The sequence below is a fragment of the Crocodylus porosus genome, unplaced genomic scaffold (assembly GCF_001723895.1).
Source record: "Crocodylus porosus isolate Cpor-Errol unplaced genomic scaffold, CroPor_comp1, whole genome shotgun sequence".
Lineage (NCBI taxonomy): Eukaryota > Metazoa > Chordata > Crocodylia > Crocodylidae > Crocodylus > Crocodylus porosus.
Genome location: NW_017728932.1, coordinates 14,293,135 through 14,306,512, shown reverse-complemented (window position 1 = coordinate 14,306,512; position 13,378 = coordinate 14,293,135). Strand labels below are relative to the sequence as shown.

Here is a 13,378-nt window from a genome sequence, read left to right as displayed (position 1 = left end):
GCAAAAACAACGTCTGCCTGTCACATGCGACTCGAACACAGGAGATCGGGCACCACGTTGGTGCATTCGGACCATGTGTGCGGTGCACGAGGGACTGCATGCAGGGACCGGGGGAGCTGAGTCTAGCTCCTGTTTGCATGCATCTCAGAGGTCAAGCCCCCCTCGTTCCCCCGACACAGTGTTGGCACTGATGCCTAAAGCTGGCCTCTGGCTTGGCGTGGAAAGTTGGCGGTGTCGGTGTAGCGGCAGGAGGCGCAGAGCAGGCTGGAGGGCAGTAAGGGCAGTGCCTGGGGGATCACAGGACTGGAAGACCAAGGTAGCAGAAATGGGCCGAGTCGAGGTGTTGGGGCGCAGGGCAGGGCTGAAGGATTGCAGTAGGATTGAGCTGCACTCACAACCCCTTGGGGAAGACAAAACTGGGCCGCTCAGTCGCCTGTATAGTCTCACACGCATTCATTTTGCTCATGTTACAAAAATAAATGCGTTGGTGCCTTTATTACTAGCGAAAAAGCCCTTCTCCGTCTTCTCCTTATCTCCTTCCTGTCTTCCTGGCATGAGGTTTAGTCCCTTTATCTGCTCTTTTCCCCTGTACTCTGATTTCATTCTGCCCTTCTCCCTGGGGACTCATTCATCTCGACATGGGAGCGTGAGGCTTTTTTCCCATCCAGTCTTTTCAAAACCCCAACTCCTTCCCACAGCCGCTCATGCCCCAAGCTTCCCCCAGTCAGCGGGGAAACTAGTCATGTCATTCTCTGAGGGGGAAGAGCCAGCAAGGTAAATGGAGTGGGATGTAACGGGCCAAATCTTCAGCTGGTGGAAACAGAGGCTGCTCCCTTGAAGTCCGTGAAGCTGGGCGGGCGTACGGAGGTGGAGGAGTTGTTTTAAACAAGCGTTGCAATAGAAATGAAAGGGCCCAACCCTATGCGCTGCCTTCGCGTGCTGCCGCAGTTCAGTTGTTCTGCGTTTCACAAGGCGGAGCAGGTACTGGACAGCAGCGTCTGCACGCTTAAACCTCCTCCTCTGGCTGTCTGTACGGTAACTCTGCCCACAGTAGCTGGCTGCATTATATACCGTATAAATGCAATTTTTATTGTTGACATTTTCCAGACACCCCCCCCCCTTCCCCAAGAGGAAGAATGAGGAATTTTTGGCATTTTATCAGCGTCGCATCGTTTCTCTTAACCATTTCGCTGCTGTTTTAGTGCAAGGCTCGGCCCTTGGGTGCTTGCCTAGTACTCCTCTCCGTCCCTTCAAGAGCCAAGCCCTGGTAAAACAAGTCCACAGCAGAACAGAGTCAGAGCGCCGGGGCTTTCATTAATTCTTAATAAGAGTTGAGTCAGTTAAGCAGTTCAGGGCAGTGCGAACTTTCACTACCCGCTTTTTGCAGTCAAGGGAGCACTCAGGGATGAAATGCCTTGCCCAAGGTCCCACAGCAAGTCAGTGGCAGAGCCAAGACTAGCAACTTGCCTTGAGACTGCTCAATCTTCAGAACAAGGACTCCACTGCCCAGCACAAGGCTGAACACCCTGGCCAGAGTCCCCCGATTCCCACTCCACCAATCCTATAAATCATGCTTTGATGTTCACTTGAAAAGATGCTACGGCAATGGCCAAAGCTAAGACTGAGAAGGCAGCTGTACTGTAAAGGATATTTTACAGGGTTTCAGAAGGAGACAGCTGTGCCTCACACGCGTCAGCTAGCTCATTTCTGAACTGTCCAACGGAGCTTCCTGGGGGCAAACTCCATGCCTGCCTGAGCCATCCCAAGGCTTTGCATTTGTTGCCCTTGGTGCATAAAGCTGGACATTCACAGCTGCTCCAGGAAGGGAGCCTGCATATTGCAAGGTTAACGCTAAGTACTTAACGGACAGTGCAGTTTTCTTCTAGTGCGGCAACCATGAAAGGAAACAGCTTGAGATTTGCCAGATCAAAGTTGACCAGCGATCGCTTAACATGAAATGTGATTAATATATGAGAAATGCAGAGTGTTGAGTTAACTTGATTTAGTCAATGTCCACGGACGTGAATGGGGAACGGCTTTCATCAGAGAGCAGAGACACAGGATCCAACAGCACAGGAGGGAAATTTACTGCTTTCATTGCGGGGGGGGGGAGCTTTTTGTGGGAAAAGATCATTTTCCACCTGAAAAGTTGCCATCTCTTTTTGCCAAATAATCAATGCTAAAATGAACACACACACGTGTATATGCACACACACACACATAGATAAACACACACACTATATCTCTAATGGTAAATACACGTGTGTATATGTACATATACACACATACATATACGTGTGTGCATATATGTATTCATGTACATATATACACACACACATGTACCATACAGATACATATACCTGTGTGTGTGTGTATGTATAAAAACAACACACATACACACACATATGTATACACGTGTGTGTGTGTGTGTGTGTGTGTGTGTATAAAACACACACCTAATGGTACATACATCTGTGTATATACATATATGTATGTGTGTATATATGTACGTGTGTGCATATATGTATTCATTACATATATGCACATACACATGTGCATGCGTGCGCGCACACGTATATGTACCATACAGATACACACACATACATATGCATCTTTACACATACGCATATATAAACATACACACTATATCTCTAATGGTACATACACATACATGTGTGTGTATGTGTACATATATATGCACACATACACACACATATATGTATATATGTACATACACACACGTGCATGCATACACACACACACACGTATATGTACCATACAGATACATATGTATATGTGTGTGCACATGTACACACACACACACACACACACACACACACACACCAGCAAAAAAATAAATAAAACCGTTTCACTTCTAACTCTGGCCATAATCACGTTTATTAAATATCACCTAATAGGTTACCATGCATCACAAGCTATCCTATGTGATTAGAGAATTCCCAGTAGTACTTCATATTGAGTTATAAGGTACTGGAAAAGGATCAGGAGTGTAAAATGAACGATTGCCTGGCTGGAGCACGAATGCAGTTAACCCTGCCCTTTGGAATCAGATCCCTTTAAAACCGGCGCGTTGACGTTTGTGTTTACTACTTTACCGTTCTCCGGTAACTACACAATACTACGATCCAACAGCTCCCTCTACAAGCATTTACAAAGTGCTGTACACACAGCCAGTTGATACGGATGACTTGCTCTTAATAACTCTCATGCTATCCTTGTCAATCAAAGGTTTTATGCCAGAGATTTTGTTGTGCTTATATACCAGATTTCCAACCAACGTCTCCTGTGGTTAAAAGAATACAGTCACGAACAGGCTATGACACAGGGTATAGCAGGAAAGTCAGATTTCCAGTGACAGTGGAAAAAAGGAAAATCATCATTACAGCTCTCTCTATTTTCAGTGACAGACACATGTGCACACAGGCAGACATACAAGCAACTCATTCTCTCCCGTATATATACATACATATGTATATGTACACATATACACACACATACATATACACATACGTATACACACATAAATATAAATCTAGAGAGATGCACACAGAGAGAATGAATGCACCTGTGTGATGGAGCTTGTGTGTGTGTGGGTGTGTGCGCACGCACGCGTCTGTGAAAGAGCAAGAGCCCCAGACCACACTGATGCTGCTACGTCATAATCTCCTGCCGATGCCTTTAGCTACGTGCTGAAATGGGCGTCTGACACATGCATCTGTATCAAGAGCTGCATCAAATTTACAGTCTCCCAGCCTCGCATGCAGACAGGAATTCATGAGAGAGACGTTTCCACGCTTAACTCAAATATGCGCTTAAGCCACTGTTTTTTTTTTTTTTCCTTCCCTACACTGAGCACATGGGTACCAGCTGGAATTTAAATTTTAACATGGCCTAATTCATCTGTTTCTTGCATTGCCCAGCTAGCAACACATGGCAAAAACTGACTGGTGGCATTTGTTCCTTTCCTTTTATGTAGGCGAACCTCTTGCTTTACCATCTATTGTTGCAAGTATCTGCTCCGAGTCTGGCACATTCCAGGATCAGGCCCTCAACTCAGCCATGCATGCGGCCTGCGCGCTGTAATGCAAACATTCCCCGAAATCATTGTAAAATGTATTCATTTTCACATGAAATTTGGGGGCTTGATTTAAGAGCACTTGCTGTTTCTCTGCGGTATCGTATATCGTATGATGCAGAAGTTGTCATGGTAGCAACCCTCTTTACATTGAATACTAAATGGCTACAAAAAAGTCACATAATTTTATGGTTGCTCCCAGGGGATTGCATAACTAATGTAAAAAATCCTTCATTTTAATATATCTTTCTTCCGTCTATTCTTTTTAAGCTGAAAGAGCATTAAAGCAAAGCAGGGGGCCCACTCTTGAAAAGTTCTATCCACTCCTGCTCTTGGATCTGTGACGGGGGTATAATAATAACAGTAAGAATAAAAAATACACAAACCCTGATCATTTATGCATAAAGACAACCGGTGTTCTTGTGGTTACAACGAGGGTCATCCAATAAATGTATAGCACGGCTCGCAAGAAGCTGGGCCACAGCTCCACACCAAAGTCATCATAATCAGAGGAAGGCTGGGATTTACTGGTATATACTTCTCCTTCCCAGCATGACGGGACGGACAGACTACTGCTTGCCCCAGCAGCTGGTCACCCCGTTTTGCAAATCAAGTAATGGGAGCCCTGTCTGAGTGACAGACTTCAACTTAGGCCAAAGGCTGAGACCCACCCTTTGGCTAGATGGGGCTGGCTACAATTGAGAAAGCTTGAATACTTTAAAAAAAATGCTGCTATTAAATGAATCCATGCCTGTTTTTTAGGCATAGAGATCAGATTGGTCATTTGCTGGATGCTGCACATCTAAGTGACCTTGCTAGTGTTTATCTGAGCAGTGACCGAAGAGGATCAGCTCCAGAGTATCAGGCTCTGCTCAGCTTCTGGGGCTGCTTTCTTCGATCCTATCCTTAGCAGCGGCTACTAGTGCAGCTTATCTCCTTCGGCTTTTATAGCACCTGAGTCAGCATGGCACAGCGAGCCAGGCGGTCCCCTGGGAGCCCTCTGGAATCACTCAGGACATGAGATATCCCAGGGTGAAACCAGGAGCCCCCGCAAGAAGACCAGCTGTGCCACTCAGGAAAAGAAAGAGCTGCAGTTAAAGTGAGAGCAATTGGAAATTAAGAGCCATCCTGCTCGGGAGACATGCAGGTCTGAAACAGGCCTAAGCAAACGGCCCAATGATGAAAACACTACACTTCTGGTCTTTTCAAAAAAATCGCCCTAAAATTAACTAAACCAGCTTGCAATCCCACGCCTTGTCAGTTGACCGCTCGTCTCCTAATCTGAGCCTGCCCACCCTGCCTGGCTGCTTGGGGTATTATTGTTGCTGTTCCTCAACCACACGTTTCCACTGCAGCACCTTTGATCACCTTTTAAGTCCTATGAAAAAAAAGAATCACCTGCTTTACCCCTGAACTGTGCTCCCTCAACAGTCCTGTTCTCTTTTGTTCAGCTCTTTCTAAGTCCTTCTAAGTTTCCCGGGACTGCTGTACACGTCACGGGGATTGTTAAACCGCCTTGAGAGGTCAGCTAGGAGAAAAGCTCCAGGATAAAGGTCTTACAGGCTCCATGTGCTCAGAGACCAGAGCCCTTGTTGCAGTGATAGCGGGGGCCTAAATCCTTGAAGTTTTCTCCTCTGCAAAACCCAAGTCTCAAAGCCTTTTCCCATGTAAAGATTCAACAGGAGAGCAGGCAAACTGTTCCTTCCAGTTGGCTAAACCCAAAGGCCAAGTCGGCGTTTACTCAGTCCTTCTGCCATCTAATGTCCGTGATTTTTGTTGAAGGAAAACTGAGTAAAGTACCCAAAATAGGAGGTGGGGGACCTTAAACTCTCCAACAAGCCTGTTTTTCATGATGGCAATGAACAAACGAAATGCTGAGGCCCCCACCCCCATAAACCTGCTCCTGAAGTCCACGATCCTTGAATTTTTCTTACACTTGTTTGCAAACCCTGATCTCTTTACTCATCTATATTCAGGCCAGCTGCCCACTGCAGACTGCATGAGGTCTTCAGGGTTAGGTTGAAAATAACTAGATTTCCTTTGGCTGATATAAGACTGCAAAGATGTAACGCCGCAAAGATCTTGTACATCCCCGAGAAGGAACCTCACGAGGAGCCACGTTAACCTCAGTGGGACACAACTCGACTCCTTTGCACGTGAACAAGGCAGACAATAGAAAAGGTCAAGCTGACCCTTCTACTTGGATTGCAGCGTGCCCCCACGATCAGATCAGTTATGTTTCCTAGAAAGGATGGTCCAAAATAAAAATCCCTCAATGCAGCTCCTCTGTGGACAGACTCAGACCTTATAAGACTGGGAAGTCCGTCCAGACTCAGTGTGCACAGCATTGAAAGCAAGGGGAATGAACCCATTAACATGGGAGGTCTGCACTGTGTTACCAAAGAGAACAGTCCCTCTTACTAAGGCGCGTGGAAGACAGCAGTGACGTAAGTGGTTTTAAGGCCACCGAAACCTGGAAGCACTGGTCTTGGCCAACAGTCTTCATGTCCTTGTCAATGGGCCTGAAAAAATCCTGACTGGTGCACAGGTTGTTTCTCTGCAAAGGGCCACGTGGAGGTGGCTCGTAAGACACCCCCATAAATTCACATACCAAGCCCTGGCTAGAAAACGTCTTTTGACCACAAGTCATAACATAAGCAAATGCACTGCAAACGTTATCTGCCTACATAAGATGTCGGGCTCCTTAAGATTAATAGGGCAGCGACATGATTAAATGACACAAGGGCTCCAGGCAGTAGAGATAGAAACATTCAACAATAAAATTAATAGAAAAAAAATGAGGGGGCATAAATAAATACAGCCTTGCAGTGCTAATTCAAGAACCACAGGTAGACATCACAGACATGGTCAGAACCAAACCAAAGCAAGACCACTCAAACCAAGAGAAACAGGGCATTCATTCACTCCTTAAATGCAGTGAATGGCTCACCAAGATGCCCCACAACTTCACACTGCAACAGCTTCCTTCTTGCACAATAAAATACACGTAAAGACAGGCAACGATGCAGTGACAAGACTGAAAAGGCTAGAAGCCACCAGCACGTACAACCATCTATCTCTACTTTTATTCTTAATAAAACTCAGAAGCCGGTTACGATGGAGCAACCTAACTTGAGCGGAAGTCGAGGCTCTGCCAAAGGGGAACTCTCGGTCTGGGTAAAGCAGCGACTCTCTCCGCAGAGAAATGGATGTTGCAGGGAAACAGTCATTCACCCTGGGCCTGAGCTAAGGTCTGCTGCAAATCAATGAGCACCTGTCTGTTGTCTTCAACAGGCTTCAATCAGATCCTGTAAAAGATGCCTCTGTAATACATGCTCTGTAGCACACACACAGACAGATGCACATGCACAGACACACACATGCACACACACACAGACACACACATGCACGCATGTCTATCACTACAGAATTAATAGGCGCATTACTAAGTAACGGGTACTGTTCCTGAACTAAGCTTGTGAATGAAATATGAATCACATATTTTAAACACTGCTCTATATTTTTCAAGATCTACCAGGAGATTACAGATGCGACGCACTGAATTTATTAAGTGATCGCCCCGATCAGTGCTCTGAAGGAGCAAGCAGTTCTCATATTTTTGTCTGGAGCAAGCATGTCATCCCAGGCTGAATAAATCTGGTAGCTGACATGAATACATCGCTGTCCTGACAGCATACGGCCTCTCCCTACGTTTAGAAAATATTTTCCCCTTTCAGAGCAACGTTACATTACTACCAATCATTTACACGGCATTAGGAAGTCAAGCCCCAAATCTTTCTCCATCATTAGCTTGTTATATCACAAACCAGGCTCAGCACACCTGCGTAAATCAGGGCTTCTGTCTGCCTGACGGTCTGGGCATGTAAAGATGTTGAACAACACAAACTAAGGGGAGGGCTTTTACTTTTAAGCGTAAGCAGCTTAAAATAATTTCTCCGGGATCTGATAAGCTTCTTTAGAGCCAATTGTCACAGGGACTGTCGCCATCCACCTCCAGCATAGCTGCCTACTGGCTGTCCAGCCTGGTTAAGGCACGACCGAAAGAGGCACAAACTATGAACGGGCTTTTTGGACGCTGAGCTGAAGTCGCACATTTACCGTCTGCGCCGCTTACAATGCCCCCGTGCGCCTGCTCCTCTCCCTCCAGCACACGGCCTGCCTTGAAGGCTGAGCGAGGACGGGACTTACTTGCAAACTCCGAGGACAAACATTAGCCACCGCCTCCCGTAAACGGCTAAACGCAGCAACCTCCTCCCCTACGGACCCCAACAAGCACGTTAGCGAGGGCTCTGCCAGGCACCCCCGCCTGTTTCCTCCCTCCTCATCCAATAAATATTGCAGCACCCAAAGAGCCAACACGCCAAGAAAAGGCTGGTGGGAATAATTAAGGCGCATTCACTTAACATCTACGCTCAGGTTCGTTTTCTTCGCTCCCCCGACCACTTGTGTGAAGCCTCGTCTGCAGGGAAACTCTGCCCCAATTTAACAACAGGCTAAATGATGTTAACCTGGTGCAAGCCCCTGTGTGGACACTTCGCTCGAGTTATTTTGGATGAGCTTCAGTTGCTTGCGATTCAGGGCCAACTTGGCTATCACCAACCGCACTTAAAAAGAAGCAAGGGTGTCTGCTGGTTTCACTTAAATGGGTACCTTGTTCTCATGCAGACGCTTCCTTCTGAGACAATCGGTTGATAATAGAAAATTGGCCAGTAAAAAAATGTATTAAAAAGGACCCAATTGTAAACGTGACAGCGGTGGATTTTAAACCGCAAAGGCCTTCTGTCCATGAACGGCTCAGCATCAGCCAGAAGGTTTTCAGACTCAGGCTCCAAATGTTTCCAAACCTTTTCATCCTGCCTCATGCACCACTGATTTTTAGAGGCAATACGGCTTGGCAGGATTGAGCGCCAAATCTGTCATGGTTGATACTGTTATTATTTAATGGATTCACTTCACATCTCAGTCCTGCATACACTTCATTTTATGAACTCCCCGTCACAAAGCTGCGTGATGTTATATGCCAGGCATGAGCATTTGCAAGATCGAGGAGGTGCATACAGAGAATTAGGGAGTGGATTGAATGACTGAGGAACTACTTGAAGCAATCCTTACTCTAAATTAGCATCAATTTCTGTTTTAAACACTGCCTGACTTGGCTAACTATCTCAGTGGTCACCAACCCCGGGATCCCAATCGGCCGGTCAATCCCCGAGCCTTTTTAGGGCTGGGGGCACAGCTGGGTGCATGTGCTCACAGACACATATTTGCTGATGGGGGTGTCTTAAACAATTACCAAGGGACATCAGGGATGGGAGGAGACACCCTCAACCAAGTGTCCGTGCTTCACAAGTTTCTGCTCTGTAAGATTAAGTACCACTGGCACGCACTTAGGAGAGCAATATAATGCCGTACCTGCTCTGAGCCTGAAGAAAAATCAAAATGTTAAGTGCTGGGTGAATAGACAAGGGAGCTGTAAGTACGTTTTTTCAACCGCTGTGTCTGCCAAAAGACGTTGCTGCTGAAACGCAGCGTGTAGAGTTGGTGCTACTTTGCAGTAGGGTGGGAGGGTAGTTGTGAGAGCTAGTGGTATTTTGCCCCATCCTCCTCCCATCAGCAACATTATCTGTCTGCAAAGCACCTAGAAGAGTTGTGCACACTAGAGCAGGGCACACATCAAAAAGCTGCAGCTAGGCCAGACGGTAAATAATATTCTGCTGCAAATCATGGACTGCCGTGCGGATAAGCTCAATTCACCATTTGCTCTCAACGTCGCTCAGGTTTGGTGGAACGGGCCACAGCAATGCCTGCAAGCGCTAACCGATGTGCCAGTGGGGGCAGAGGGCAAGCCCTCTTTCTGGGCAGACCCCCCGTGCACTGAGAAAGAAAATACCTGGGGCTCAAGAAAATGGCTTGCAGGGGTGCTGACATTTTTGGACATCAAAGACAAAAGGAAATGGCAGAGAAGCTGAATGGAGCGGGGCGAGCAGGTGAGCAAGCAGCGTGTGGCATGGCCCAGCTTCCAAGTTTGCAAATCATCTGAAAGCAATCCCTAGAAATCAAAAGCTGTGCTTATTAATAGGTTAATAGCTACGTCGCAGTAACAGGCAGAGGCCCCAGGCAGGGGCGACGTCTCCCTGGTGCTGGGCACAGTACCAGCACATGCAAAACCAGAGCGCTCACATGGGAGCTAGCACCAGCGGGAAGGCAACAGATGCCCTGAAGAGCAAATTCTTCTCTTGGTTTCCTGCAGTATTACAAGAAGTTGACTCACCCATGGTTATTGTCCGGGCTTCCCCCAGGACCATATCCAAAGACAAAACAGCATTCAAAGCAACCTGTTGGTTTGGAGCCTAAGAGTAAAATGTTCAGAGGCACTTAAATCCCATTTTCAAAAGCGATTTGGGCTCTTAAGTGCCTAAGTCCCATTGGGACTTGGATGGTTTTGAAATTTAACCCCAGACTTTTTCCTCTCTCTCTCAAGACTGGGCTACGGTAGGAAAAAAAGCAGTCCTGGCTGGCAGATCCTTCGCAGGTGCCAATCGCAGCTGGAATCGATGGCATTATTCATATGTCCAGCAGCTACAGATGTAGTCCAGTGAGTCTAAATGGAGCGCCTTTCAAATGGCTAAGAGTGCAGGGTGAAGGAGGTGTTTAATATTAATGCAAAAGGAAGCCTTCCCTGTTAAAATGCAGTGTTAAAACTGCACAGTTCAAAATGACAAAGTCAGGAAAAGCAAATGCTGAAAGATCCAGCACCAACACTGCATGTCCTGTTTGCTTTACGGCCACCTTGAACATCCTGTACATTATACGGTACACGTTTTGCAACATAAACAGTAATATATTAAGCTACGCAGTTAAGCTGAGCGGGCAGGGAGGCAGAACCGGAGACAAAACTTGACATACAAAGCAATTAAGCTTGCAAGTGCTGCTGAGACCGTAACGTGTCATGCTACAGATTTTTTAGCTGTGCGTTCTTTAATGTAGTTTGCATTTAATTTCCTTGGTGTATTTTTTTCCCCTGAAGAAGAGAGGAGGGGAGAGGAGAGCTTGCCTGTGCTTAATAACATAAGCATTTAAATGGTCCTGATGAGGCTTTGAAGTTCACACACATTTCATTGGGGTCAATAGGTTGGAGAAGGGGGTCAGGTCCCAACTCTGCCTGCCAGTTTTCTGCAAAGCTGGGTTATCAAAGCATCACATTATGATGGCTGGGTCTTTGCAACATTGAACTTTAGAGACCTGAAGATCATTTTAAAATGAAACACTTGGAATTTGCAGAAAAATCGCAAAATGCAGCAAAATGCTTGGCTCTGGGCAATAGTTTTTGGAGATGCCTCATTCTCCCTTGTGGCGATGCAAACTTGGCTCCTTTGCCTGTTCTGCCTTTATGAGGACATTGCTCTGTTTCTGTTTGACTTTTATACTCTTCCCCCCGTGCATGGCCTGCCCTCAGCACCTCTGTCTGCTCCACTCGGTCTGGAGAAAGTGCAGTACAATGTCACAAAAGGCTTTGTTAGTCCCTGCTAAAACAACACAGGCCCGAGGGCTTTGATAAACTGTTTACTTGGATGTCTGCACAAAGGACAGAGCCTCCTTCAGCACCACTAATCAATGCCCCGGTGGGAGAACGCCAGAATTACACACGGGTTACACCAGAGGACGATCCATCTGTTAGAGGTTTGTTGCACGCTCATGTTGAGCGAGGCTGATACGTGCTGCCCATTCAAGCACCCCGATTGAAAATCATAAGAGTATTACACAAAAAGACATTCCCTTACCTGTATGGGTAAGACTGCTTGAGGCCACTACAAATCAAAAGAAGTCTACAAATCTACCTTTGCTTCCTCCCACCAACCTGCACATCTCATTCAATATAAATGGAGAAAACTGGACAGGTCAGTATGTTTTTACACATGCATTATATAAGCATTCATTTGGCTGGCAGTCTGGAAAGGCCCATGTTCTAGGCTATTAAATATATTATAGTAGATAACTGCGTACTTCCCCGTCCTACATCTGCAATACATATGAATTAAGATTTTCCAAATAAAATCCTCCATCTTTTATAGGGCAGTCAAAGCCAGCTTGGAAAATAATGAGCTTATGCAACCTGTTTCTGTGCACTCAACATACTGGGTGCATCAAAGGCTTCCCTGAACAATCTGAAACCACTGACTTCCATCGTCCCAAATAAAAGGCAGACGGTACCGCGCGTGTGAGTAACTCAGCAAGCCAGGCACCGCGGTGCAAGTGGCCAGTGAAGAGCATGGAAGCATTCAACAGTGGGTGCTTCATGCTGGTGCACTGCACATGCCTGTTCTCAGTTGCAATCATAGAAAAAAAAACAACTATTTTTGTGGTCACCAGACTGATTAGAGCATCACCTAGCTCTCTTGAATGTTGGGAAAACTCAAACCCAGCAGCAACCTCAAGAGCTTGCATCCACCTCTACCCATAGCATTCCCAGAACTTCTCTCTTACATGTCCAAAGGGATCAAGGTGATTATTAGTGAGCTTCAGCTTCTGAAATGACACCAGCTGCCGCATCCAGTGAGCTCCTGTGGCAGGCGAGTCCGGGTGAACATACAGCCGTCCGGGCATTGCAGGCTCCGCCTTTCCAGCCACCATCCTGTGAACAAAACAGTTAGGGATTGTGTCAACTTGGCAGATGCTACTACAATTGCCTCGTCGTATCAGTATGCTAGTGAAATCAGTATGCGCGTACAATTGCCTCGGCATATCAGTATCCTACTACAATCAGCATGCTAGTGCAATTGCCTCGTTGAACCTAATACCCATCCTGCTAGTCCTGACTTAGAGTCTGCCTTCTAGTGCAGGCTGGATCTGGGCCGGTTGGCCACTTGGAGTTGCACAAACAGCTTTACATTTGCTGCCACTGCTTCCTGGCTCAGAATAAGATGAAGCAAAATGGGAGCGGGGAACAGAGAGGCCACTGTTCTTATTTTTTATGGACCGCAGCAGAGGAGAGCTGTCATCACCTGGGCAGGATTTTATCCAGATACACAGCACCAGGCTCTGAGTGATACTGCGTGGCAGCCGTATTAGGACTGGCTAAGGAGTAAATCCTGTCTTTGCCATCTGGAGGGAGCAGAGCAAGACAGAAGCAGCGTGAGTCCACCCAGCGGAGAGGCGGGATCCAACTTACCGCCCTGGGGACTCTACTCTTGCAAAGAGGAAGATATTTGGGGAAAGAGCAAGCTTGGGGCTGGATGCAACCTAGCAGAGGCTTGGAGCCCC

The 13,378-nt window shown here is 46.7% G+C and overlaps 1 protein-coding gene across 1 annotated transcript in view; it reads right to left on the bottom strand.

Moving 5' to 3' along the window:
- TBX4 (T-box 4) overlaps window positions 1-13,378 on the bottom strand; it is a 51,213-nt gene that overhangs the window by 13,056 nt on the left and 24,779 nt on the right. Inside the window, exon 6 of the mRNA XM_019545310.1 lies at window positions 12,602-12,749. Within this exon, the coding sequence (XP_019400855.1) occupies window positions 12,602-12,749 (148 nt within the window). The remainder of the gene's footprint in view (window positions 1-12,601; window positions 12,750-13,378) is intronic.